The sequence below is a fragment of the Acanthochromis polyacanthus genome, chromosome 17 (genome assembly GCF_021347895.1).
Source record: "Acanthochromis polyacanthus isolate Apoly-LR-REF ecotype Palm Island chromosome 17, KAUST_Apoly_ChrSc, whole genome shotgun sequence".
Taxonomy (NCBI): domain Eukaryota; kingdom Metazoa; phylum Chordata; class Actinopteri; family Pomacentridae; genus Acanthochromis; species Acanthochromis polyacanthus.
Genome location: NC_067129.1, coordinates 36,248,890 through 36,276,201, shown reverse-complemented (window position 1 = coordinate 36,276,201; position 27,312 = coordinate 36,248,890). Strand labels below are relative to the sequence as shown.

Genomic DNA, 27,312 nt, shown 5'->3' with positions numbered 1-27,312 from the left:
ATGGGAGTTGCGCATGTGTGTGGCAAAGTGGCTCTATAGCAGACCTGCAAAATTGAAAAAGTGGTCATTAGGCCAACTGCCACAATGTTTCATTTACAGCTACAATATTTGGTGGGCATATGCACCACATCAGGACACACCAAAAAGTCAATCACAGCCACGCCCTAAACCCAACAGGAAGTCAGCCATCTTGAATTTGCTGTAAATTTGTCAAAATTAATATCTCCCAGGGGGTAAGTCTGAGAGAACTGAAATTTGGACAGTACATGCACCAGACCTTCCTGATGAAAAGTTATCAAAAACTCAGCCAGAAGCCAAAAGGTGGCAGAGCCTCAAAATACCGGTCCTTCGCCATGAAACAGGAAGTGGTGTCTAATTCTTCCCAATATGCTCCAATCTGCCTGAAACTTTACATGTATGATGACATACCTGTCCTGATTTCATCCACATAGGGATATTCATTCACAGTCATAGCGCCACCTTGTGGTTTCAGGAAATAGACATCGTTTACACTTTCATGCCCTATTCTTACCCAGTTGATCATATTCACTTCAAATGCGGTGACAACAGGCTGAAGATGTTGATGATGAAGCACAGTGAAAATGGTGACTTGTCATCAAAGGGTGTGTCTGTGGCGGCCAAACGAATTTTGATGTTTCGCCATGAAAATTTAACGATTCATATCTCAGCTGAACAAGATCCTATCTGAACCAAACTTCACATGATGGACACCAGGTCCAGTCTGAACACATCCACACTCATAAATTCTGCAAAAGTCATAGCGCCACCTGTTGGTAATATTAAGTTTAAGGCCTTATATTTTCAGGTACAATGGCCCCAAACTTGGTGATATCATGCTGGAAATCGGTCAGCCGAGTCTTCACCTCTTGACAATCCCACACTGTGAAGGCTGTGACATTTCATGCAACGCCGTTGCCGTAGCAACCAAATATCGCCATGCAAAACAAAGTGCTGTTTGACAGGTTAGGAATACTCCAACGCTCACTACAATTAGATTTTTGATGATTTTTCTCATTTTTCAGAGTGAATACCTCCTAGGGGATAATTCCAGGAGACCTGAAATTTTGTCAGTCCAAGTCAGCAGGACTTGGTGATGAAAAGTTATCAAAAGTTTAACCAGAAGCCAAATGGTGTGGCCATGGCGACCATCACAGTTTTGATGCTTTGCCATGAAACATCAGCTGCTGTATAACTATCCTCTGCATGCTCCAATGTGACTCAAACTTTACATGTGTGATCAGAGTCCAATCCTGATCACATCCATAGGCCAACATACACTCTCAGTCGCGGCGCCACCTGTTGGATGGACAGGAAATGCTTTATAAGTAGCCTGTACATGCTCCAATCCGGCTGAAATTTTACATGTGTGATCAGACTCTGGTCCAGATGCGATTCAGAGGCCGACATACACTCTCAGTCACAGCGCCACCTGGTGGACGCGGGGATTCGCCGACCAGCGTGGATGCGAGGACCCATCCATCGCTGCTTGCAGCTTTAATTATTGTTATTGTTATTATTCTTATGCAATGTTTTGTTATGAATTAAAAAGGTCATTAATTATATTTTTCACCACAGGTGGGGATGGACGAGTTGGTGACCAAACCAGCACTGATCGCCTTGGTCCTGGATCCACGGCATAAACATCTCAGGTTTTTTTCTTCAGGGGAAAAAGAAGCCACAAAAGCAAAACTACTTGAACTCTGTGCTAACATAGCAGCAACCGCTGGAAATGATGAAGATGAGCCTGTTGCTGCAGGTGAAGAAGGCGCAAGTTGTGCTGCCACGGAGAATGAAGACACAGCGGTGCCTTCTGCCCAGGCTGGAGTCCGGCGCCGCCAGGACAGTGCCATGACGTTGCTCATGGGAGATGACTACAGCTCTCCTAAACAAGGAGATGATCCAGAAGCAGAGGTGGACACCTACATGAGAGACAATCTACCATCACTGGACACTGACCCCCTTGAGTGGTGGAAAATCCAACAGACGCGCTTCCCGAGGCTGGTCATACTGGCCCAGTGCTACCTGTGTATTCCTGGGACATCGGTCCCATCTGAGCGCATATTCTCCGCTGCGGGTCTCATAGTAAACAGGCTGTGCACCAGGCTGACCCCAGAACATGTCAACATGCTGCTTTTTCTTAATAAAAACCGGTAAAAGGAAAACAAATTCGCTATGGCGAGAGAACACTGGGGTTGGCCTAGCCCATTTATTTTATTTTGAGGGCTGAAAAGCTCGTTAAAAAAGGAGAGTTTTTTGTAGCACCGAGTGGATTCATGTTTATGTAAGTTTCGTTTATCTGGTGGCTATTGCTGGGTCATTCCTACTATTCGGTGCCATTTCGGCCTTGTTTAATCTATTAAAAAAATGTTAAAATTTCCAATTTTTTCGTCTTTTATCTGAAGGATTACTTATCAAACTATAAGAAAACTATATTGGTCCAGCTCAGGATATCAATAATCTAATATTTTTACCAAATTCTTTGCATGTGACAGACGGCAAATGTCCACCCTGTTACGGGACATTCTCACATCTATTACACTATGTTTCCAAACCACTCTCGCTATAATAATTACATTTAGTAAGAGCTAAAATGTCCCTTAATTTACCCTTGAAATATCTATTTTGAGAAATATTAACAAAGAAGTATATGTACAAAAAATGTGCTCTATTGTAAGGCACAACACAATTTGAACACATTTCTTTTCAATTTTAAGATAATTTCAATGGAATCTGCATTTATTTTTTTTAGTGATTTCATTATACTACCGTAATTCGAAACTGCAAGTAAACACAAAGACATGCTAAATATTTCAGACTTTTTATCTAATTCTCATCAAAAAATAATAAGGTAACAGGGTGGACAGAAGAGTAACAGGGTGGACAAGACGTCACAGAATGGACCTAATATTTGTGAACAAAATTTTATTTAAAAAAAGTAAATTTATTTAAACTTTACATAAACATTAAAATTATTTTTAAAAAATACTTCCAACAAATAAATAAAAATATCATTAACTAATCATATGAAAAACACCAAAAACGTCATTAGCATCAGCTTTACATACAAATTCACTGAACAATATAATTCATTAACAATTAGAAATTCATTCAATAATTTAAAATAGGAAATTCATTCAATAACTAAAAATAAAAATAAAATAATCAATTTGTAACCAAAAATAATAATAGAAGACAACATATGCTGAAGAAAGAGGTTTATCCACCTCTGTTATGTCCACCCTGTTACTGTGTGTCCACCCTGTTACTCTACAAAATGGTAACAGGGTGGACGGTAACAGGGGGGACATTTAATGCTAAAGCTGTCCCTTACTGCTAATGTGATGAAAAACAAGATAGCACTTAGTGACAACCAAGGAAGATTTTTAACATATTTATTAACCATATTTTTGAAATTACCAAAAAATATAATTTTCTGCTATAAAACAGGGTAACAGGGTGGACATCTTATGCTTTTACCATGTCAGTCAAGCATTCTAAAACACTTAAAAAAGGTTGTTTAAAGAGAGGTACTTACTTTGCTTCCATTAGTTTGATTTTCCCTCCAAAAGTGTAAGCCACTTCCTATATCAAGTGACTAGATGATGTTTTGGGGGGGCGTTTGCAGAGATCTTTGTATCAAAGTAACAGGGTGGACAATTGACTCAGGGACACAACATATTTTGAATATTTTAAGCAGTAAAAATGTATAAATAACAAAAAATAACATTTGGGGAGGTAGATTATAAACGAAGCTGTGCAACAATAGTGAAAAGTGTTGGGTTTATTTTATTACTATTACTTTTATATGTATTTCTGATTGAGCAAACATGAGTTGGGACATGGGAATTTGGCCTACTTATCCAAAAATAAGGGTAATTCTTTAAAATTGAAATATTCCTGCATACATATCATTGTATATTATGGTAGAGAACTGTTAACCATATAAGCCAGGCTTTTGAAAATTAGTATTAGGACATTTTTACCAAAAATATGCAATACTCCGTCATGGGGACTCAAATGGCACCGAATAGTAGGAATGACCCTGCTATATTTATATTTTTTCTGGTGGCTATGGCTATTTATTTTATTTAAAATATTTTGATACACAGGTCAGACTTATTTCCTTGGTTACACGGGAGGACTTCGTGCCATTATAGATAGATATAACTTTGTATGCTGCACGGCACTGTTTGATTAACAGGGTGTTGTTTTTGTTCATTAGAAAGTCTGACAACTAGGCTATTTGAAGTTAAACAAATTTCAATCTGTTTTGAATCGTTTACAGCGCTGTCCTTTCTCTCTATGTTTAATTTTGTTCAGCAGTGCTGCAGGTGTTTGAGATGAGAAAATTCCTAATATTTTGTTGTTTTTGTTCATTTGGTTGATGTTTATTTGGCTGTTTTTGCACATGTAAAAATAAATAAATAAAGCCCATAAGAATTTTTTTTTTTGTCACAGCACTTTTGAATGGCTCACAGACACTCAAAAAATAAAAATAAAAATAAATAGGGGAGGCAACTGCCATTCCACATGCCTCCACTCTGGCAAGGGCCCCCAATTGTCCAAATGGCAACACTTAAACTTCTTTCAAACGTCCCATCATTCTGACAATTTTTGCGTCCTATGGTCGGAATGATGGTATATATAAAAAAAAAAAAAAAAGCATCCCGCCATTCCGACAATTCCTTTACAAGCCTACGACAGTGCATATCCACATTAAAACACAGAGGTCAAATAATGAAAACGGCAGACATCAAAGCCTCAGATTTTTACGTGATTTAAAAGCAGATGGACTCCACAACCTCGCAAACCAACTAAATCTATTATTAAAATCTCCTGAAACTGTAAATATCATAATATGCCTACGCATCTTAATGTAACTTGGGCTAGTCTGAAACATGTCAGATTGATGTCTGAATCTCAGGGATCACTGACTGTAAGGAGAAATACAGTGTCAGTGACCTGTCACAGCAACCAGCTGGAGTGGAGCTCTCCACAGAGCCTGTGCGTCTTCATCCACGCTGGCATCATATGCAACATTAATATTACAGATATCAATGACGGCGCTGCACATGACACCTTAAGTCACTGATTAATTCCAGTTGCCTTCATGTTGTACAGTAGGGGAGGGTGTGTATCTTTGTGCGCATTTACACATGTGGCACAAAACCGGCGTTACATTGAATATTATTTTTTATCTCCAGACACGCCGCGGGTCATCCAGATTTACAGTGAAATGGTTCGGTATGAAGTCGCATCATCCAGATAAACATTAAGCTCCATCAGAACTGTTTAAAAATCGGATTTCAGAAGTTAAAACTTTATTTTGGAAATTAATCAGAACACACAATTAAAGAAATCACCAGCGCGCTTGCTCGCCACATAATTTAAAAAGTAATAGGAGACGATTGAAGCCCACAGTACTGTTAATTATATCTAAATCTTGTAGCTTTTTTTACATTTTAGATGAGTATTTGCTGTCATTGTAAATCTGCAGTTAAGCACCGGACAGCGCCGAGTCAGTGACTCACTCGGAGTAACGCACATTTCCTTACATGGAAAGCCTTGTCGGAATGGTGGGACGTTTGCGTGTCGGAATACCGGTATTTCGGAATTTTGATATGTCTAAATGGTGCTATGTCGGAATGGCGGAATGGCGGAGTGGCAGCATGTAACCACTCAACAGGGCATTTAAATCTTATCGGTTAACAGTTATTAATCGGTTAAAGGGCGTCGGTTACGGTCATAAAAAAAATTTAAAATGTGCATCCCTACTACAGAACGACCATTCATCACTCCGTCAGCTGCATGTGGAGGCGCATTTAAGGAGGAGCGATGTGAACACAGAGGGGAGGGGTGTTTATTCAGTGCATGCATGAAAAGTTAAAATGATTAACATTACTGTCTTCAGCAACTGTTATGATGTCATGTCACTCTTGGTTTTACTTTGTCAGAAAATAGTATAATGTGACACAGGCTGTAAGAGTAACTCATTGTGTGTGTTGTTCTGAGGGAACATTAGTGTCGGACTATTTGTGACCATTATATATTTTATATAATTGATCTAACGTTAAAGGGCATCAGAGGGCTGCATAAATAATGTTTTACAAGTAACTTCACTCATGATGCTTATATACGGCATATACATCTAACCAGCATATAACCAGTACAAGACAAGATGTATTTCATAACTCATTTATAGATTGGCTCTTTTATTAAGGTTATATCATTTCCCAAAGTTTTATTGCTTTGTTGTTTGTACTTGAAAAATCCTCTCTGTTGTAAAATTAAACAAATACTCAAGGACAAAGTATTGCAAAACATTATATATATATATTTTTTTAAAATTATTTAGCCGATTAATTGGTTATCTGAATTATTTTCTGCCAAATGTCGGAATCGGCCTCAAAAAATCCATATCGACCGGGCCCTACAATTAAGGAACGATGGATATTCAAAGCAGACAGGGACAAGACTGTAAAAAAAATGTAGAATGGCAACAACTGAACGGAGTGCATATGGGGGTTGAGGCAATATGTATGTTTTTTGGTAGACTGAAAAGAAGAAAATAGCATTTTATCAGATGCATTCAATTTAGAGGGAGTCCGTATTGCACCAATAAGTCATTCGCCGACCACAATAAAAGATTTGGAGAAAAAAATAACAATTCCAGTATTCCGTTTATTTTTCTTGTTTAGTTTGAACTGTACAGATTTCCAGTTTGTATTGCACGTCTTTCCAATGAGCCAAATGTGAATTTTATCATATAAGGCCATATATATGGTCTGTGATTGTAAACATCTTTAAAACACTTGAACAACATTGCTGAGTAGTTCGGCTGACTGAGATGAGTAAACAAACCGGTGACCGGCCCAGGAAGGACTCTGCCATCCTGTCCCTGTAAGAACAGTGTTTTTTTTTGTTTTTTTTTATTTAACAAAAACATGACAAACTCAAATACATAAGTACATCAAAAATTGAAAACAATCACAACCCCTATTAAATTGAAATTGCATAGAGGAAAAAGAAAAGAAAATAATAATACCAAATTATAATGAATGAGGGATAAGTAATTCAATGAATAAAAAAGAATAAATAAAGAAATAATGAATAACGAAGGGAGATTATGTTAACAAATACAAGGGGTTTCGGATAAATTAACAGTTGTAATCAAAATTTTTAGACACTGTTGAAATAAGAAGATTTCATTTTTAAGAGCAGTCCATAAAGGGGGGGACTTAGCATAGCGACACTTGTGAATATAGTATTTTGAGAGAATGATCAAATTATTCACTAAAAATTCTTTTTTTTTTAATATTCTCAAGAATTACACCAACTTGAATATTTTGAAAGGACCAGAAGTCTATGTTGATGGAGCTGGACGATATTACATCATGGAGAGATTTCCATATATCTTGAATGATCTCACATCCAAAAAACAGGTGCTCTGTCGTTTCTACATTTAACAATGCAAATATAACAGTTATCTACAGCTAATTTAAATCTTTTGTTAATGAATTCATTTGAGGGAAAAATCTTGTTGATGGTCTTAAAGTGTATTTCTTTACATTTGGGAGGAACTGGGAATTTTAGGTATTTAATACGAATGGCTGATATTTTAGATTTATCGTAATCTTTAAGAGTAAGTGTGCTTTTGGCAATGCTTGGGTAGAAAGTTTTAACTAAGTACTGCCTTAAAAATTTATTGTTACATTTTTCATTAACAAGGTCCAGATCCTCTTTTTTAATTTTGTGTAGATTGGGAGTTGGTATGTTTAACATGTTCTTTATTGAATGAAGGAGGACTTTTGGGATTTTTTTGTGACTTTCTTGTAGCTGTCAATGGAGCAATTAGTGTTATATTTTGCATTAAAATCTTCCAATACAAGTATTTCTCTATTCCCATCCATTAGATGTGTAATAGACCAAATTTGTTTCAGCATCCAGTCTTCCATGAACATAGACCTCCTCCCACTTAATATTGCTCTATTGTTCCACAGTGGGACATTATGGGGGCTGAAGTTATGTTTAAACATCATTTTCCATTGTAGTAAAATCTGCTGGTGAAATTTAGAAAGTTTCATGGGTAGTTTGGATATTTCAAAATCACATACTAATAAAAATTCAATACCTCCAACTTTGTTGAAAATAAGATTGGGTAAGGAGAACCATATCTCATCACCATTTTTCAAAAAGGATCGGAGCCAGTTAATCTTTAACATTCCATTCATAATTTCGAAGTCAATTGCTTTTCATGCCCCCTCATAGTCCTTCACAAAGTCTCCATTTTTGATATAGTGATGTTTATTTTTCCATATGAAATTAAAATTTATTCTGTTAATTTGTTTTATAACCCTTGGTGGGATTGCTCGAGAGTATGCTGAACAGATTAGTCTGGATAATGATTCAATTTTGGTTAATATTGTTCTTCCAAACAATGTTAAGTCCCTTTGCAGCCAGTTGTTTAAGGTTCTTTTACATTTTTCAATTGCATTTTGAATATTCACTTTTTCCCTAGTGTCAGAGCATTTGGTTACCCAAATTCCTAAATATTTTATCTTATTTTTAACAGGCATATAATAGAGTGAAAGATCAGAGCAGTTATCTATACTCATGAGTTCACATTTATCCAGATTCAGATGTAGACCTGAGGCTTGGGAGAACAGTTTAATTGTTTCTAAAGCCACTAGAATTTGTTCTTTGTTATTAAGGAAGATTGTCGTGTCATCAGCAAGCTAACTTATAATTAATTTGTGGTTATTTATATCTAATCCTTTAATGTTTGAATTTACAACAGTTATAGCTAGTAATTCTGGGGCGACAATAAATAAAAGAGGTGAGATGCTGCATCCCTGCCTGATGCCTCTTTCTACTCTGAATCTGGGAATGTGCCTTCTGAGAGGGAAACACAGCTGTTAATAAGCTTCACGGGCCCGTATTCGGGCCGAAAATGGCCGGCTGAAGTTTAACGGCAAAAGCATTTTTAGCTTTAAACGGGACGATAGAAACACTATACATCCATGGAAAGCTTAGAGTCTCATGAATCCGCCGGTATAAACCACTTTCAGATGTGATTACCACAGCGGGTAATATAAACACATTTCTAAAACAAACAACAAAAGTTTAAAGGGACACATAAAGGGCATAACTTACGTTTCGATGGTCTTTTACCGGTCAACGATGAAAATAATCCACAAAAACCGGCCATAATCCAAGAGTAGTCATCCAGACAATACTAGCAAGTATCATATTTTGTCCAAAACATGTCTAGAAATAAGTAAATAATCCACAAATAGCTCGGCTCCGTGCGCATCCACGTGGCGCATGGTGGCGCTGCGCGTTCCATAATTCACTGCATTTTTATCCATAATTTTATGAAGCTTTCTGTAATCCACATGATCTCGGTCACAAAATGGCGACTGAACCCTCTGCTTTCGATCCCAACCGCATTTCAACCAATCAAGTGACTCATCGCTGCCTCCGAACCCGGAACAGCCAGCCGTTGCCGAGACCGATGGATCTGCTGACTCTCATCTTTTTTTTTTTTTTTTTTTTTTTTTTTATTTATTTACAAATTGAACAATAACAGTTCACAATTTCATCAGGAACATTGTACGCTCGAGGTAGTATGCATCTCATAGTATAAAACAGATATAAAGAAGGCATAGAAATACATAATACAGTTCACAAAATTAAGAAATAAATAAAGAATATATAAGAGGAATGTACATCAAATGAAATCAAATTCAACACAAAGCGTTCTTGTCTTCACAGCTTTGGGGTTACTGCAAAGTTTTAAAGTGTCAAAGTAGAATTTTAAATATGCAAGGAAGACAGTCAGGTTGGGTTTCTGTTTTGAAAATTTGCTGGTGTGAACATGGAATTTTGCTAAAAGTACAATAAAGTTGATGACATATATTTTTTTAATAGGCAAAGTATCATCAAAGCAGCCAAATAAAATAAATTCAATTTTAAATTTGAGTTGAGTATTCATTTTTCTATTCAACAACAAGTTAAGGTCCTGCCAAAATCCCTGACTAAGGGTACAATCCCAAAACAAATGATTTATAGTTTCCTCTGTGTGGTGACAAAAAGAACAAAGAGGGTCAATGTTGAGTCTGTATTTTGCAATAACAGAGTTAACAGGATAACACCTGTGCAGTATTTTCAGAGAAACTTCCCGCACCTTATTTGAAATACAAAATTTCCTATGTAATGACCATGTTTTTTGCCAGTCAATATCAACATACAGATTATTCCAGTAAAATACTGAAGTGGGCTTACAGATTGTATTTTTTAAGATTAAATCTCTTATACATTTATTGTTTGTTCTACTATTTAGGAAAGGATCTGAGTTCCCTATATATAAATTAGATAGGGTGGTTTCAATGGAGACATCAGAGGTTGAAGAGGATAATAACATTTTAAGACCTGATGGAATAGCATCAAAGATGATTGCAAATTCTCTAGGTGGTATAGGAAATTTATATTCAGATAAGAACTCTTCATAAGAGAACATGTGACCCTTTTTGTTAAATAATTGACAGACCAGTAACAAGCCATTATCAACCCAATTCTTAAAAAATAGTGTTTTATGCTTGAAACATATATCTTGATTATTCCAAATATAGCATTTGTGAGGTGAAAAATTATGTTTGTACACCAAGGACCAGCATAAAAGCAGCTGTTTGTGGAAGTTGGAAAGTTTTGCAGGGAGCTTTTCTACCTTGTAATTACATCTTAATAAGAAGTGAAGTCCTCCTAAGGCCTCAAACACATATGTGGAAATAAAATTCCATAATGAATTTGGATTTGTTAAGTACCGTTTGATCCATTTGATCTTAAAACTGGAATGTAGGGTACTGAAATCTAAAGCATTAAAACCACCACTACTTAGTTTGTTAATCATCACATTTTTTCTAATCAGGTGAGATCTCTTTTTCCAAATAAATTCGAAAAGGATTTTGTCAATTTTTGTATATAAATCCTTCGAAATATCTAAAGAAGAACTGGCATAAACAAATCTAGATAGGCCTTCAGCTTTGGATAACAAAACTCTACCAGTAATGGTTAAGTCCCTTTGCAACCATAAGTTAAACCTCTGTGTAATTGCAGAGATGATTGGATTAAAGTTTTCATTCGTCCTAAGAACTTGGTCTTTGACAATGATTACTCCCAGATATTTAACCTTAAATTTAACGGGAATTCCTGAAATATCTTTCTCATTACAAGCCTTAATAGGCAACAACTCACATTTAGATAAGTTCAGTTTAAGACCAGAGGCTACAGAGAATTTATCTAAAAGTTTGACTGCAGTGTCAATTTGAGATCTATCCTGTAAGAACAAAGTGGTATCATCAGCGAGTTGACTCAAAGATATAGTCTTTCCTGCTATAGAAATGCCCTTTAAACTACTTTCTTTAATATAAACTGAAAGAATTTGCATAGGGAGAAGGAATAAGTACGGGGAGACAGGACAACCCTGTCGAATACCACGTTCTATCCTAAATCTTTTGGTAGTTCCATATGGTAGCTTAATAGAACTATTTCCTGATGCATATAAAGTGCGAATTGATTTTTTGAAACACTCTCCAAAACCAAATAGATCAATAGCTTTAAACAAAAATTGATGCTCTATGGAATCAAAGGCCTTATGAAAATCTAGAAAGAGAATAAAACTATCATCTGAAATTAAATCTGAGTAGTCTAAGATGTCAAGGACAAGTCTTATATTATCAATAATATATCTGCCAGACATGAAGCCGTTTTGAGATTCATCAATAATGTCATTAAAACTTTCTTTAGTTTATTAGCTAAACATAAAGCAAAAATTTTATAGTCATTGTTAAGCAATGAAATGGGACGCCAATTATCTAACAGCAGAACATCTTTTTGAGGTTTTGGTATTAAAGTAATTAAACCTTGGTTAAGTGAAGGTGGGAGTTCCTCAAAGTTTATACTCTCGTTAAAAACATTCAACAGGAAAGGGGCAATTTCTTCTGAAAATAATTTAAAAAACTCAGAAGATAAACCATCTACACCAGGGGATTTGTTCAATTTAAGTTTCTTAATAGCATCCTTGATATCAGTTATATTGATTGGGGTATCACATATTATTTTACTAGCCTCAGTAATTGTTCTTACCTTCCCTAAAGATTTAAAGAAGGCATCTATTTCAGCTGTTGATGGGTTAGATTTGTATAATGTCTCATAAAAGTTTTCACAAATTTTAGCAATGTCTTTGGGATTATCAACCACTGAGCCATTTACAGTAAGATGCGTTATGCCATTCTTGTTTTGCCTTTGTTTTTCTAATTTAAAAAAGTAGCTGGAGTTCTGTTCCCCCTCTTCAAGCCATTTGGCCCTTGAGCGTATAAAGGCTCCTTTAGCTTTGCTAATGTATAACTGATCCAGTTTCAGTTGCAATGTTTGTAAATTTGCTCTTTGAATCTCAGACATATTTTCAGGCAACATAGAAGACAAGGATATTATTTCAGCAATCAGTTCATTTTCATCTTTTTTATAATCTTCTTTCATTTTAGCACCCCTTTTCATTAAAAGGATTCTTAACTCAAATTTTAGTAGCTCCCAAAATTTTCTATAAGCCTTTTCCTTTGCTGCCATTTTCAGATATTGCTTTATCTTGAGTTTAATGAGTGTGTTTACAGAGTCGTTCATTAATAAAGAGTTATTTAGTTTCCAGTAAGCTGGCGTCCTTTTTTGTGCTCTATCTAATGACATATTTAGATTCAAAAAAATGGCTTTATGGTCTGTAAGAGGTGTCGGCATAATCTTAACTTCATCAAGGAAATGCAATAAAGATTCAGAGATTAACCAAAAATCAATCCTTGACTGTAAAGAGCCTGTTTTGTTTTTCCAAGTGAATTCCTTAGTGGTGGGATTGCATACTCTCCATATATCAATTAAACCTCTTTCATTCATAAAATCAATAATAACAGAGTTTTCCTTATGTCTACCTGGCCATCTATCAAGATCATCATTCAGTGTAACATTGAAATCTCCCCCTAAAATAATTTTTATATCAGGAAATTTTCCTGAAAGAGCAACAATATTCGAGTTCAATGTTTCAAAAAGTTCTTTGTTTTCCTTAGAATTGTTATAGCCATAAACATTCCCAATCATCAGCAGCTGGTTATTGCATGAAATAACAGTCAGAGAAAAATGTCCAAGTGGATCTGTTTGAGTGAGGATGATTTTCCCACAGAATTTGTGTTTAAGAGTTAGTGTCCCTGCTGAGCGTTGACTTCCATGCGACATCCACAAGTCCTCCCCCCATTGTGTTTTCCAAAAGTTATAGTCCTCATCAACAGAATGAGATTCCTGAATCAAACAAAAGTCGGCATTAAATTGCTTTGCATAAAGAAAAAGCGCCTTTCGTTTAGTGATGTCTCTTAACCCTCGAGCATTAACAGAAACTATTTTTAAAGATGAAATTGTGAAACAGAGCAAAAGTCACCGTAACCAGAAAGTAAGTGTGTGTGTGTGTGTGTGTGTGTGCAACGGACAGAACTTATCCTCCTTGCTGAAATCGAGGCATCAGTGAAGAAAATCAAAATATTTCCTTATTGTCCACGAAAGCTCTCCCTCCGACAAAGAAAGCGATCTTCTTCTCCTGACGTGCTTTCTGGATTGCTGGCCACAGACGAATCCGTTTCTCGCGGTCCTCTGGAGTAAGATCCTCTTTGAAGCGGAGATTCTTCTTCTTTAGGTATTCTGAGTGCTTGGCCAACTTCCATATCATGTCACGGAAATGTCTCATTGAGAACTGGAGAATGATGTCACGGGCTTGAGTTTTGCCGGGATGCTTTCTACCAAGCCGATGAACTGAATCAATCACATCCAGAAACTTTTCCTCATGGCCCGGAGCTACGTTCTGGCAGATGTCGATAACTTTCATCCTCACCTCCTCATTCTCTTCTTCAGGTACTCCACGTAGACGCAGATTCCACCTTCGTTTGTAGCGCGCTAACTCCATGACTTGGTTTTCCAAACACTGGATCTTTTCCTCAGCTTTGCTGACCCGATCAACCGTGAGCTTCATGGTACCTTTTATATCTTGTAAGTCAGCGGAGATAAAGTTGATAGAAACTTTGAGGTCCTCAATGGATTTTCCAATAGAGGTGCCTTGCTCTGCGATAGCTAGCTTTAGCGCATCGATGATGCTGTCCGCCGTTTCTTGTTCCATTTTCCCTTTTTTCACGGAGAGAGTCTTCGTAGGAGTAACTGGTGGACGACCTTCACTTTTGCGTTTACTTGAGGAAGCATCCGACATTACTGCAGATTAAAATAGTACTTTTTGATGCCACTTATAAACTTAAGTTGGAGGAAAGTTCAGAAAAACGTCTAACTCCTCGCCGCCATCTTGGCCCCCCAGGAAGTGCTGACTCTCATCTCTCCACTAAATTCAGAGCAAAATGACGCCGGAGGAAACGTTTGACTGACAGGGCATGTAGCCAATGAGCTTGCTGAATAGCCGAGAGGCGGGCTTTAGCGGCTCTGTGTGACTTTTCACACCTCTGGCACTCCTGCTGCGGCTGCTTTTCTCTGTCTCCGTCTGAGCCTCTGATTCAGATCAAGATCCACACTGAAGCTTATCTGAAGTGATTTTTTTTTTAGTTCTTTATGAGTTTTTGGAGTGAAAATAGTGTGAAAAAGGGCCAATAAACGACCATATACCATTTTTTCACAGGGTGTACATAGGGTGTCCAAAATTGACATAATTGGGCATATTAGTACAAAAACATGTGTGAAACACTCATTTCTTGTAGTTTTGCTCTGAAATTTTGTCCTGAACTATGTAAGACCCCAGGCTGTTGCCTTGTTGTGTTTCAAGCTCTCACAGTGCTGCCACACTAATTTTCAGGTGTTTTATTAGGGAAAAAATTTAGGCGTGAATAAAATTCCTCCTAATTCAGTGTGTTCCAACATAAATAACTCTGTGTCAATAGCACCTAGAGTAATTTTTACTGCACTGGGTGACAATGCAGGTTGTCAGCTTTCAAAGGAGACCCCAGCCATGCCTGTACTCCAAACAGTTCAAGAACAGCATTCAATTTACTTTCTGTACATCTTCAGTTGAAATTTCAGGGGAAAATTGACCGCAGCTTAAAGGGTTAATATCAGTATACAACATAGCAATCATATCAAGAAATGTGTCACCAAACCCAAATTGTTTAAATGTATTCATAATAAAAGCATGTTCGATTGAATCAAATGCTTTGTGAAAGTCCAGAAACAACATAAAACCATCATCTTTGATTAAATGATTGTAATCAATGAGATCCAGAACCAGGCGGATATTATTATGAATTGACCTTCCTTTAAGAAATCCTGACTGTGTTGAACTAATTATGCAAGAACAGAGGTATCACGTTATTTAAACGGAAGCACTGACCCGGAACCCACCTTCGGCTCTGTGACGTAGACTGCCTTGTTTCCCAGCTGGAGAAAGACGTTGTCCTCGAGTGGAAGTAAGCTATGCTGCCGACGTCCAGCTGAGTGGTGTCCGGCCGGCGGTGCCGGTTCTGAGGCCGAGCAGGAGCAGACGCTGAAGCTGAAGCTGCGGCTGTTCAGCCTGGACAGACCGCTGCGGATGAGCACCGAGTAGCACTTGTGAAAGCGCACCCACAAGTACACGTAGCACAAAGTTATTAGCATCTTATCACAACACACGCAAAAAGGAGCATTCTTGTTGTTTTTCTGCTTACATAAATTAACTTTTGAGTTCGCATCTGAAACAGTATCAAAGTGCAGCTCTGCGTCCTGTCGCCCTTCGTCTTCCTGTTTGGGTTTACTGGTGGCTGGCAAACGGCGGATCGTTGCATTACCGCCGCCACCTGGGATGGAGTGTGAACCACAATATCCATCCATTCTTCATCCTCACTAGGGTCGCGGGGGTGCTGGTGCCTATCCCAGCTGACTCGGGCGAAGCCCAGCAGGCACACGACCGACCTTTAACGTTGAAATATGGTTGAAATTATGTCATTTGTCATTTCAACGTTGAAGCATTGTTGAAACAACGTTGATCTCTGATGGTTGTAAAATGGTTAACAAAATGATGACAAATCAACATTGAAATTTTAACAAGATTTGTTTCAATGTTGAAACAACATTGAAACAACGTACAAAAAGGTAACAGAACTTGTCATACAAAAGAGTTTCTGCCTATTGAATTATTATTCAATTAATATTTTTTAATACCACTTTGAAAACTCTGTAATTCCTTTTTTTCGACTGACATGTAGTGCGCTGCATGGTGTCTGGTCACTGAATGGTTGGTAAAATGTGAATAAGTGATTCCTTTTTATACGCCTAAAAACACTTGAACACAAAACCATGGATGTATAATATGAACTGAATACTAGACCGAAAATTGCGCCCGTTGGTTTCTATTGGACTTGCTCACCCAGCGCATACGCATGGATGTACATTCTTCGTCTTGTTTTATGGCGGTTGGCATCCAGCTTGTTGGTGCATTACCGCCACCTTTTGTTCCGAGTGTGTACCAAACGGTACACTCAGACACAAAGCACAAAAGAGGAAGAAGAATGTCTCATGAGAATACAGTGCGAGATTACGATACGTTTCTGAATCTAAACCACGAAGAAGAAACATCGCAGGAGTTGGCGCGAACACAGGTAAGCAGAAAACTCTGTTTATTTAATACAGTCTGAGAAAGTCATATGAATGTAAATTAAACAATACATAAACACAGGGCACAGTCAGATAACATGACAGAGATCTAATGCCAGCGCAATTTCTGGTGGACTGACTGCGGCTGCTCCATTTTTAAATTGAGAGCTAAATGCAGCTAAATGTAGCCGCCGGCGATAGCATCGGTGGCTAAGATGGTTCTGGCAAGATGGCGGCCTGAGCAGTCTTACCTTTTGTTGGCTCTCTGCAAATTCCCTCCAAACTATACATTGACTCTCTCTTTCCCACACAAATGAACGCTATTACTTTTCGTAAATATTTTGCACACACCCTGTGACAAAATGCCCACTCAGAAGCCCAAAGAACAAGCTACTTTGACAGAAAAAAGCGACCACTTGTATGCAATGGCTAGCACCACACCAATGGACACGGAGCGCAGCAGCGACAAATGAGGACGGGAGATCGCTTCAACTCTCTCGACTCCATCCAAAGAGCCTGCTCGCAAAGTCTCAAAGCCAACGGAAGATGAGGTAACAGGTTCTGCCATTCTAGCTGCCATCAACAAGCTAACTATGAAGTTTGACTCACAAGAAGATCGCATGAAGGAGTTTGATGCCAAACTGACACAGAACTGTGCAATGCTAGTTGGCCTTTCCAAAACGATTGAATTCAATGCAGCGGAGATTAAGAATTGCAAAGCCAAAATTACTTTTCTGGAGAGCGAATCCAGCCACCTTCAAGCAGAAGTGGCCGCGTTACGAGAGAAATGCAGAGAACATGACAACTACAAACGGAGGTGGAACCTCAGAATCAAAGGGATGAAAGAGGCCATGAATGAAAACACCAGGCATGAAGTTATTGAACTTTTGAAGAAAATCGCCCCACAGTGGGCTAATAAAATGGATGAAAATGTGGATATGGTACACCGACTGGGACGGAAGGAGCATGGAAGAGTGAGGAACATCATTGTGCAATTCACAAGATGACAATGCAGAGATGCTTTTTGGGAGATGACCAAAGATTCCACCATCTGCAAAAACGCGGGAATCAGATTTGCGGAGGATCACACAAAGGAAGCCAAAGAAACGAGAGCGACACTGTGGCCATGCATTAAACAAGCATGCCAGGAGAATAAAAGGGCCTATTTTCACGGGCCTTATGGATATATAGAAGGTCGACGTATCACAGCCTAAGTATTTATTCCTACAAATGCCATATGTGGGAAAATGCTATTAGGAGGGAATAGACATTTCCTTTTGAGCTACTTTAAAGTCACTTCATAAACTAACTTTTTTTGTGTTTGCACTTTACTGCTGTGGGGTTATCCAGCAAATGAATGTTCTGAAAGCCAACTTAAATGTTTTATCATTGAATTCGAGGGGTCTGAAAGACAACTTAAAAAGAAAAGCCATTTTTTTGCATTGTAAAGATTTCAAATCTCACTGTGTCCGCCTTCAAGAGACTCATTTGTGTGCCACAGACGCCACCTACTGGACAACGCAGTGGGGAGACAAAATCCTCTTCAGCCACGGAAGCAACAAATCCGGTGGAGTTGCCATCTGCTTTAACAAGTGCCCGGGTAGTGTAATTTCATATAAGGCAGATGACAATGGCCATTGGCAGACAGCTGTTATACAGTTTGAAAATGCATATATAATTCTTACAAATGTTTATGGTTATAACAACATCGCCCAAAACAAGAACTTACTACAGGAAATCACTGAGGTTGTTTCACAATATAAAAGATCATACCATACAGAATTGATTTTATTTGGAGGAGATTTTAACTTAGCACCTGATGACTACCCAGACAGAAACCCAACAAAATTCACAGATACACATTATAATGCCGCTTTACTCGAACTATGTAACACTTTTTCCCTGATTGACATCTGGAGAAGTAAAAATCTCAAGCTTAGACAATATTCATAGATTAAACCTAATGTATCTATAAGATCTAGAATTGACTTGTGGCTATCTACACCAAGCCTAGCTACCCTTGCCTCAGATGTAACTATCTCTAATGCACCTCTTACGGACCATTGTCTACTTCTCCTCAATTTAAAGCCACATAGAACTAACAAAAGAAATGTATACTGGAAATTTAATGCAGACTTGTTAAAAAACTAAACATACTGTGATGCAATTAAGGGTCTACTTTCAGAAATCAAATATGATGTAACTATTGGTAACTTGCTGTAGATGGGAATTTTTTTAATTCAAGGTTAGACAAATCTCTATACAATTCGATAAGGAAAGAAGCAAGAGCTTAAATTAATACAAGACTTGGATGGGTATTGTAAAAGAACCCCAATGTTAGAGTCTGACAAAGCTTCCTTCATAAGCCTCAAATCTAAATTGGACGAGTTGAGCCTTCATCAGATCGAGAGCCAAATGGATTGAAGAGGGTGAACGTAATACAGCGTATTTCTGCAGCCTTGAGAAACGAAGACAGGAGAGGAACCTGATTAACTCCCTCATGATTAATGGAGCTGAATGTACGGATCCTAAACTACTTTCTGATGAGGTTCTCAAATTTTACAAGGAACTTTATTCACCTTCGAATACTGAGGGAAACTTTTCCCTCTTGGACAGCATAAAACACAACATTCCATCCATCAACTCGGACTTTGAGGACATATGTGACTCTGACATTGAATTATCTGAGCTGGAAGAGGCAGTTAAACAACTCTCTCTAAGGAAATCTCCTGGCCAGGATGGCCTCTCATCTGACTTCTATAAACACTTTTGGGAAGACATCAAAGACCTCCTTTTCTTCGCCATACAGGAGTGTATCAAAAACAAATCTTTGATGACCACTATGAAACAAGCAAGGGCATCAGTTTGTTTTTAAAAGTGGGGGGGATGGAGACCACAGCACTTTGAGAAAATGTCGAAGAACAGCGGCAAAACGCCACAAGCTGGGTTTGAACTCACAACCACCAAACCAAAGGTGGAGACTCAACCTGTTGAGCTATCAGTACATGCAAGGAGAGGGGTCTGTGGGCCGCTATAGTACTAATTCTCCCGGGCCGAAATTTTGCCCCTGCACGCCTCTGGTCGGAGCTTCCACTTGGCACGGCGCAAATTTTGCATCTGCACGTTTTTTTTTAACCTCAGGAAGGTGTGCTGCATGTCTGTGCAACTCTCGGCTGAGTGCGGATGGTGCGTTCAGGAGCGTCGGAATTTTCTATACTACTGAAAATAACTGGGTTTACAACAGCTTACATGTGAAGAATTCGAATGTGTTGGAGACAAAATGACCCCTGACAAAAAGTGGGGGGGACACATCCCCACCGTCCCCCCATAAACTGACGCCTATGCACTGAACAATAGATTTATATTCTCTGTAGGTGATGGGAAATTGATGTTTTGACATAAAAGCCTCATATTTAATTATTTCACCATTATAATCTACCAGGGGCCTCATTTATAAAACATTGCGTAGGATTCATACTAAAGTTTGCATACGCCGAAAATCCGAAATGGTCGTATGCCCCTGATTTATAAAACTTTGCGTAAGCACAGCTGCATGCAATTTCTTGATAAATCACACACCAGCTGGAAGATTGCACAGGTGGATCCACCTCACATTCCGCCCACAACACACCCACATTTTACCATGAATGGTCAATGCAAAGTAACTCATGAATGTATCTGTATATAAATAAGCTGCGGGATCCACGGCATTTTATGCAGCGCCGGCCGGCAGTCTTTTCACTGCTGTGCGTCAGGATGAATGAATCATGTGTTGACCCAGGCCACCCTACCACTAAATTTGTTATGATCATGTCCGATGTACAAATAATTTGTACACTGATTGAATGTACATTTTTTCGGTTCACATAGACAAATTCATTTTCACTCGGGGGTTGTGGTGTGAAGCATGTGTGCCTGCGTGCCTGTACAGGGCTGATTAATGGTTGGACGCTCATCCCATTCGGCCGCATATGGATAAATAAACAAAATTCTTTACTTTTTTTTTGCCTTTTTACTGTGATAGTTGCAGTGAAGAGTGACAGGAAATGGAGAGAAGAATAGGGGGAAGACAAGTATAAAAGTGCCGCGGGCAGGAATCGAACCCGAGCCGCTGCATTGGAGACCACCCCTGCAAATGGGTCTTCTGCTTTCCCCGATGAACCATACGGGCGCCGGGTGATCAGTAAACAAAATTATTTAATAAAGATCACCGCACCGGCCCCAGATGTGGACCGGCCCTTCGGTCAAACGACCGAATGAAATAACGTTCAATCCGCCCCTGTTGATATATGAACATAGTTCTGCAAATACAGTCGTGTCGGCCGAATGGCGCACTATATGAACATCTACAACAATGAGGGTTTATGATTATCCTGCTCTACAAGTCTAATATGTGATAACAATAAAGGTTTGAGATCAATCTGGTTTCAATTCACCACTTCACCCTCCGTCACTGCCGTTCCCTCTGTCTCCAAAATGTGCTTAAGCAAGCATCAAAGTTGGCGCACCCGTGCGCACATTCTCACGCCAAGTTTGTTTTTAGAAATCACAACGAACACAGCGTACGCCACTTTCTACGCAAAGTTTGTGATTTACGCCCTGTTTTGTGCGTAAGCAAGCATCAAGAATCAAGGTTGGCACACCGGTGCGCACATTCTCACGCCAAGTTTGTTTTTATAAATCACAACCTTTGCGTAGAAAATGGCGTACGCCACTTTCTAGCCCTGTTTTGTGCATACGCAAGCTTTATAAATGAGGCCCCAGGTCTTTAACATATATAATATCTCTTTGGATCCAAGATTGTATGATTAATGATTGATTTTTTTTAAAGAATACAACAATTATTCCAAATTATACATTTGTGTGGCGAGAAGTTATGACTGTAGCATAGTTTCCACGAATTTAGAGCTTGTTTATAAAAATTAGAAAGTTTAACAGGTAGTTTTGGGACACTGTAATTGCACTTCATTAAGAACAATAACCCTCCTAGTTGTTGAAAAATGCAGTTTGGAATAAAATACCATAATGACTTGGGTTTCATGATACACTCTTGTAACCATTTAACTTTAAATGTATAGTTTAAATTAAAAAAAAATCTAGCATTTCTATTCCTCCTTCACTTCTGGGTCAAGTGAGAACATTCCTTTTCAGGTGATGGTGCTTATTTTTCCAGGTAAAATTTGTAATTAATTTATTGATCGTTGTGGATGTGGAATCTTTAACATAGAGAGAAAGAGCTGGGTAAACCAATCTAGATATGCCCTCCGCTTTACTCAGCAAAACCCGTCCAAAAAGTGATATGTCTCTCTGTAGCCACATATTTAAGATCTGTTGAGTTTTCTTAATTTTAGGTTCAAAGTTTTGTTTTTTACGCTCATCTAAATTCTTACATATGTGGATACCAAGATATTTAACACTTTTTTTGACAGATATATGGCAGACAGATAAATCCTCTTCAAACCATAAACAAGGGGAATTAAATGTATACATACATACATCACATATATACATGCCAGGGGGGTTGGAGACATCACATATGGTTATGTACTAGGGGTGCAGACAATTGACTATTAATCAGGCATTTATCAGACACTGTTTGAAACAAAAATTGCAATTGACTCAGAAGGGAGTTCAGCTTCTCAACAAAAAATTGCCTCTCATCAATGGGTGGATCATCGGTTGATAAGATGAAGCAACCATCAATAATTGTATTACACAATCATTTGCATCCCTAGAATGTACCCTTATAATATATACACCTTTATCCATACATATATACACAAATACAGAACCACATACTAATATGTACCTCTGCATATACACACACATATAAAGAAACACACCAATTCCTCGATATCTACATGTATATATAGACACAAACACACATGATGAAATGCATTAAGTTATTATTTTAAAGAAATTACAGGCTGCTTGAAAGGTTTTCACAGCTTTTGAATTAGATGCATATTTTATTAAATTAAGATACTGAGAGATTTCATTTTCAAAATATTGTCCATTTGGTTTTGCTTTTGACCATTTAGTTTTATGTATATGGTATTTTGCCAGCATAATTAGAGTTTGAATCAAAAAGGAGAAGTTTCGGGGCAAATCTGGTTCATCAAAATAAAATATGATGTCCCTCTCTTGGAGGCTGATCAGATATCCGGTTTTATCATAAATGAACTGCTGTATATGGGACCATAAATTCCTACTGTATGAACAGTTATAAAACAGATGAGAAATAGTTTCTATTTCAGTCTGACTAAAGTCACATTTGTAGTCTATATCCAATTTGAATCTTTCTAATGTTTTTTTTAACAGGGTATACATTATGTAATATTTTAAAAGAGACCTCTTTAACTTTATTATATATACAAAGCCTCTCGCCAACAGCCCACACCCTTACCCAGTTTATTTCCTCGTACACTGTATTACAGAATGCAGTCGCAGTCGGTCTTTTAATGGGTTGAATGAGATTCCTAATATATTTATTTGTACAGGTTTTTTCTCTGACGTTGATTCCTCCTACATATAGCTTGTTACAGTTAACTTGTGTTGGGATATTAATTGAATAATTTTTAAATAGTTGTAGAATTCCTTTTGGAATGGCATTACAGACTTTAATATATTCTTTAAGAGAAATTGGAGTTTTATGTATAGTACAGAACTCATTATATGGGACTAATCACCTTGCAACTAATGAGTTGATATGCCCATTTTATTCCACTGTCAAACCAAGTTTTTATAAATAAAGACCTATTACGATACTTTATATATTGATTATTCCATAGGGTGCAGTTGGTCGGCGAGAAGCCACGTTTGTGAACCAGCCTCCAGGAGAGAAGAGTTTGTTTGTGAAAATTTGAGAGTTTAATGGGTAGTTTCTCTGGTTTATAATCACATTTTAGCAAAAATTCTAGTCCCCCCAATTGATTAAAAATATATGTTGGGATCGCGTTCCATAAATTATCTTTCTCTTTGGCCAATCGACATAGCCAATTGATTTTAAATACATTATTCACAGTCTCAAAACTAAGCACATCTAGCCCCCCATTTCCTTTTGGATTACAAAGTATGTCTTTCTTCAAGTAATGGACTTTGTTCCTCCATATAAAATTGAAGAGCAATTTGTCAAGGTGTTTACATATTTTGTTTGGCATGTCCATTGATAGAGATATGTATACTGACCTTGAGATGCCTTCAGCTTTGGCTAGTAGGACTCTGCCATAAATTGAAAGGTCTCACATTAACCACAAATTAAATTTTGTGGTAATTTGTTTAAGTATAGGGTTATAATTCGAGCTACAGCGCTCAATTTGATCTTCATTAATGGTTACTCCAAGGTAGGTGAGTGTTTTCTTTACTGGAATGCCATGTATCTCAAGGTCATTACATGGTTTGATTGGTAGCAATACTGATTTACCCAAATTCATTTTCAATCCTGACACATCTGAGAACTTTTGAATATTATCAATCACTACATCTACCCCTGCTCGATTATTAATAAACATCGCTGTATCATCAGCAAGCTGGGATATTTTGAACTCTCTACCAAATGTCCGAATACCTTGAAAATCACACATTTTAATATGGGTAGCCATCGTCTGTGCAACAAGTAAAAAGATGTAAGGGCTAATTGGACAGCCCTGTTTAATTCCTCTTTGAATTAAAAACCTAGGAGAAGTTCCACAAGATAATTTTACGGAGCTATTGCACCCATTATATAGTGTTTTTATCACATTAATAAATCTCTGCCGAAATCCAAAAGTTTCTAAAGTTTTTAACATAAATGTATGATCGACAGTATCAAACGCTTTGTAAAAATCAACAACTAAGATAAAACTGTCTTCAAATATGTATTCATTATAATCCAATAAATCTAGAATTAACCTCATGTTATTTATAATATATCTGCCAGGCAAAAAACCAGATTGCTCTTCATCAATCACCTCTGTTAATCTTGTTTTAAGTCTCTTTGCAAAAATTGAAGCTAAAATTTTAGTATCGTTATTAAGTAAGGTTATTGGTCTCCAATTTTCAAGATTCATTTTATCCTTATGTGGTTTCGGAATTAATTTTATAAGACCTTGTTGTAAAGACGGTGGTAGTTGACCTCTGCCAATCGCTTCTTCAAAATCTATACATTTAATTCCCCCTTTCTTTTTTATTCTTCTTTTCGTTTTTTTCTTTTATTTTTCTTTTCTTTCTCTCTTTTTAGTTTACTTTTTATTCTTCAGTGTTATTTTTTGTTCTCTTTTATTAATATTGCCTAATGGTATTGCTATTGACTTATGATCACTGTATATTGTAAAACTAAATTTAAAAAAAACATAAACAAGGAAGTGAATTCGGTGACGTACGTGTATTAGGTTTGCGCTGGGGACTGCTCTGATTGGTGGAACTCACGGGAGGCGGGCCAAAATTGCGGAAAAGTTGCGGTGACTGGACAAAATTGCAAGGCCGTCCATGGTCCACAGGGCCGATGGGATCGAGGATTTTTACGACACATCGAAACGGAAGTCAGCTCATCATGTTATACATGCGGAGCTCGGCCCCGACGTTGGCTGCCTTTGGCTTTCTGTGTAAGGGGAGACGGGCTGTGGTTGCAGTAAGTCATCCACACTGCAATAACTGCAGTAGTGTTCAGCAGCAAAAGGTTAGCCGTTTAATACACCAGTTTACTGCCACGATGACCGACCCCGACATTGCTTCCAGATCCAGAGGAGTCTGCATGTCGTCCAGCGCCATGTCTCAGAGGATGGTGTGGGTGGACCTGGAGGTAAGTCATTGAGTGGGCTGGTAGCTGTGTAGCTAACTGTATGCGTATTTGCTAAAGTTAGCTACACCAAGCTAAGCAGGTGTTAATGATGCGAATGATCCGCCGGTAGCTTAGTCGTGGCCAATTGACGTTCTGCTGTCCTGGCTGACGTGGTGAAACATCTGACAGGTCACTGATTAAAATATGGGAGGAGGTAGTGCATGTTAGCAGCTGGCCATGACACAGGCTGAGCTTCATGTCAGACTTGAGGAGAACTTCAATCTCTAAAACTACTTATTCCTGCTGCCTGGAGTGACTAGTGTGAAGCCAGCACCCAGTGGATGAGAGAAATAATTGTTAAATCCAACTGAAGTTATCTCTCTCTCTCTCTCTCTCTCTCTCTCTCTCTGTGTGTGTGTACACACACACACACACACACACACACACACATATATATATGTATGTATGGTACACAGAAATCCTGGTTCGGTACATATTTTGCTATGGAAGTCACGGTTCGGTTAAGGGGAAAAATGGAAAAAAAAAACTCTGCTCATATAAGAGCTGGTATGACTTTCTGGCTGAAGTGTGGATAAGAACAAACTTCATGATGGTGCTCTATCACCTAAAATAGGAAATATGTTTCAATGTAATTGCTTTTTTTTTTTTTTTTTTAAAGCAACACCATTTAGTTAGGCTCTTGTTTACCAGTATAAATATACTGGTAAGCTAAAAACAACACAATGTAGTCATTTATCTCTAGCAAAGAGCACAGCAATAATGTAAAGTTAACGTAAGCCGACTTTCATCATAACTTTAAAACCTCAGTTCTCAACAACGGAGTATGGTCGTAGATCTGCTGCTATGAAAACACCAATCGACTTGGTTATTGCTTTAGCCCGTTCTGAATTGCTAGACAGGGTTTCATGAAATGATGCTGGGAGCATCGATTGTACAGTTCGCTGTTTTTTCCTAGCAGCGGGGATAGTTACGCTTGGATGGTGTTTTTTCAAATGTATGTCTAAATCTGACGTGTTGCTGGATGCGTAGTTGAGGACCGCTTCACAGTGTCAGCATACAGCTTTCGTCTTGTCCGCTTGTTTTTCTCCTTTTTCGTACTGCACTGGGAAACCAAAATTATCCCAAACGGGTGATTTTAGTGATGCCGGATTGTCTTCCAGCTCTAGCTTCTTCTCGTTGTTGCAAGTATTAGCCATGAAGTGCCGGCAGGAGAATAATGATCCGTCACATCTTGTGGCTCACTGGAAACTCCTACTTGTTTTTATTCCATAATACTGCGCGACTGCGAGCCTTCGGTTTCGGAATTAAAACAATTCTGTACATTGGCCATCTTAATAGTCTTAAAATTTTCGTACCACGGTACACCGCTGTACCGAACTGAACGGGCCTGTACCAAACGGTTCGGTACGAATACGTTTAAACTAAGTGTTTATTATAATTCGTTTAATTTTCAACATGTAAAAGAATTTACTGGGGCTGGCCCGAATAGTGGTTTCTGGTCTCCGGATATTCAAGCCCTATTAAAGACAAGTATCCGAATACTTGTTCCGCCCTGTACACAGTGGGCTGCTCGGCTTGTTTTTTGGAAAAAATGTAATATCTTGGCTAAAAATCATCCCCTGGTAGTGATTGAGGGCTAATTTCAACCGCAATATACTTGGGAATACATCTAAAAAGATATCTTTAAATTATATTAAAAAGTTAAGGCTGCAGGGAGATTTTTCTAGACAGAAGTGTAGGGTTCCACCGATGGAATTTGGTGATTAAACGTAAATTTGAAAGGCGAGACATGATATTGCCTTCAAATGTTTTATTAACTAATTCTATGCAGAGTAAATGACTACTTTACAAAAAACATA

General features: G+C 38.0%; 2 protein-coding genes across 2 annotated transcripts in view; one reads left to right on the top strand and one right to left on the bottom strand.

Moving 5' to 3' along the window:
• Positions 1–15,848, bottom strand: part of hlcs (holocarboxylase synthetase (biotin-(proprionyl-CoA-carboxylase (ATP-hydrolysing)) ligase)) — a 137,182-nt gene extending 121,334 nt beyond the window's left edge. The window contains exon 1 of the mRNA XM_051937652.1: positions 15,448–15,848. Coding sequence (XP_051793612.1) covers positions 15,448–15,699 — 252 coding nt within the window. The 5' untranslated portion in view covers positions 15,700–15,848. The remainder of the gene's footprint in view (positions 1–15,447) is intronic.
• A 9,287-nt stretch (positions 15,849–25,135) lies between these two features.
• Positions 25,136–27,312, top strand: part of smfn (small fragment nuclease) — a 95,265-nt gene continuing 93,088 nt past the window's right edge. Inside the window, exon 1 of the mRNA XM_051937696.1 lies at positions 25,136–25,453. Within this exon, the coding sequence (XP_051793656.1) occupies positions 25,157–25,453 (297 nt within the window). The 5' untranslated portion in view covers positions 25,136–25,156. The remainder of the gene's footprint in view (positions 25,454–27,312) is intronic.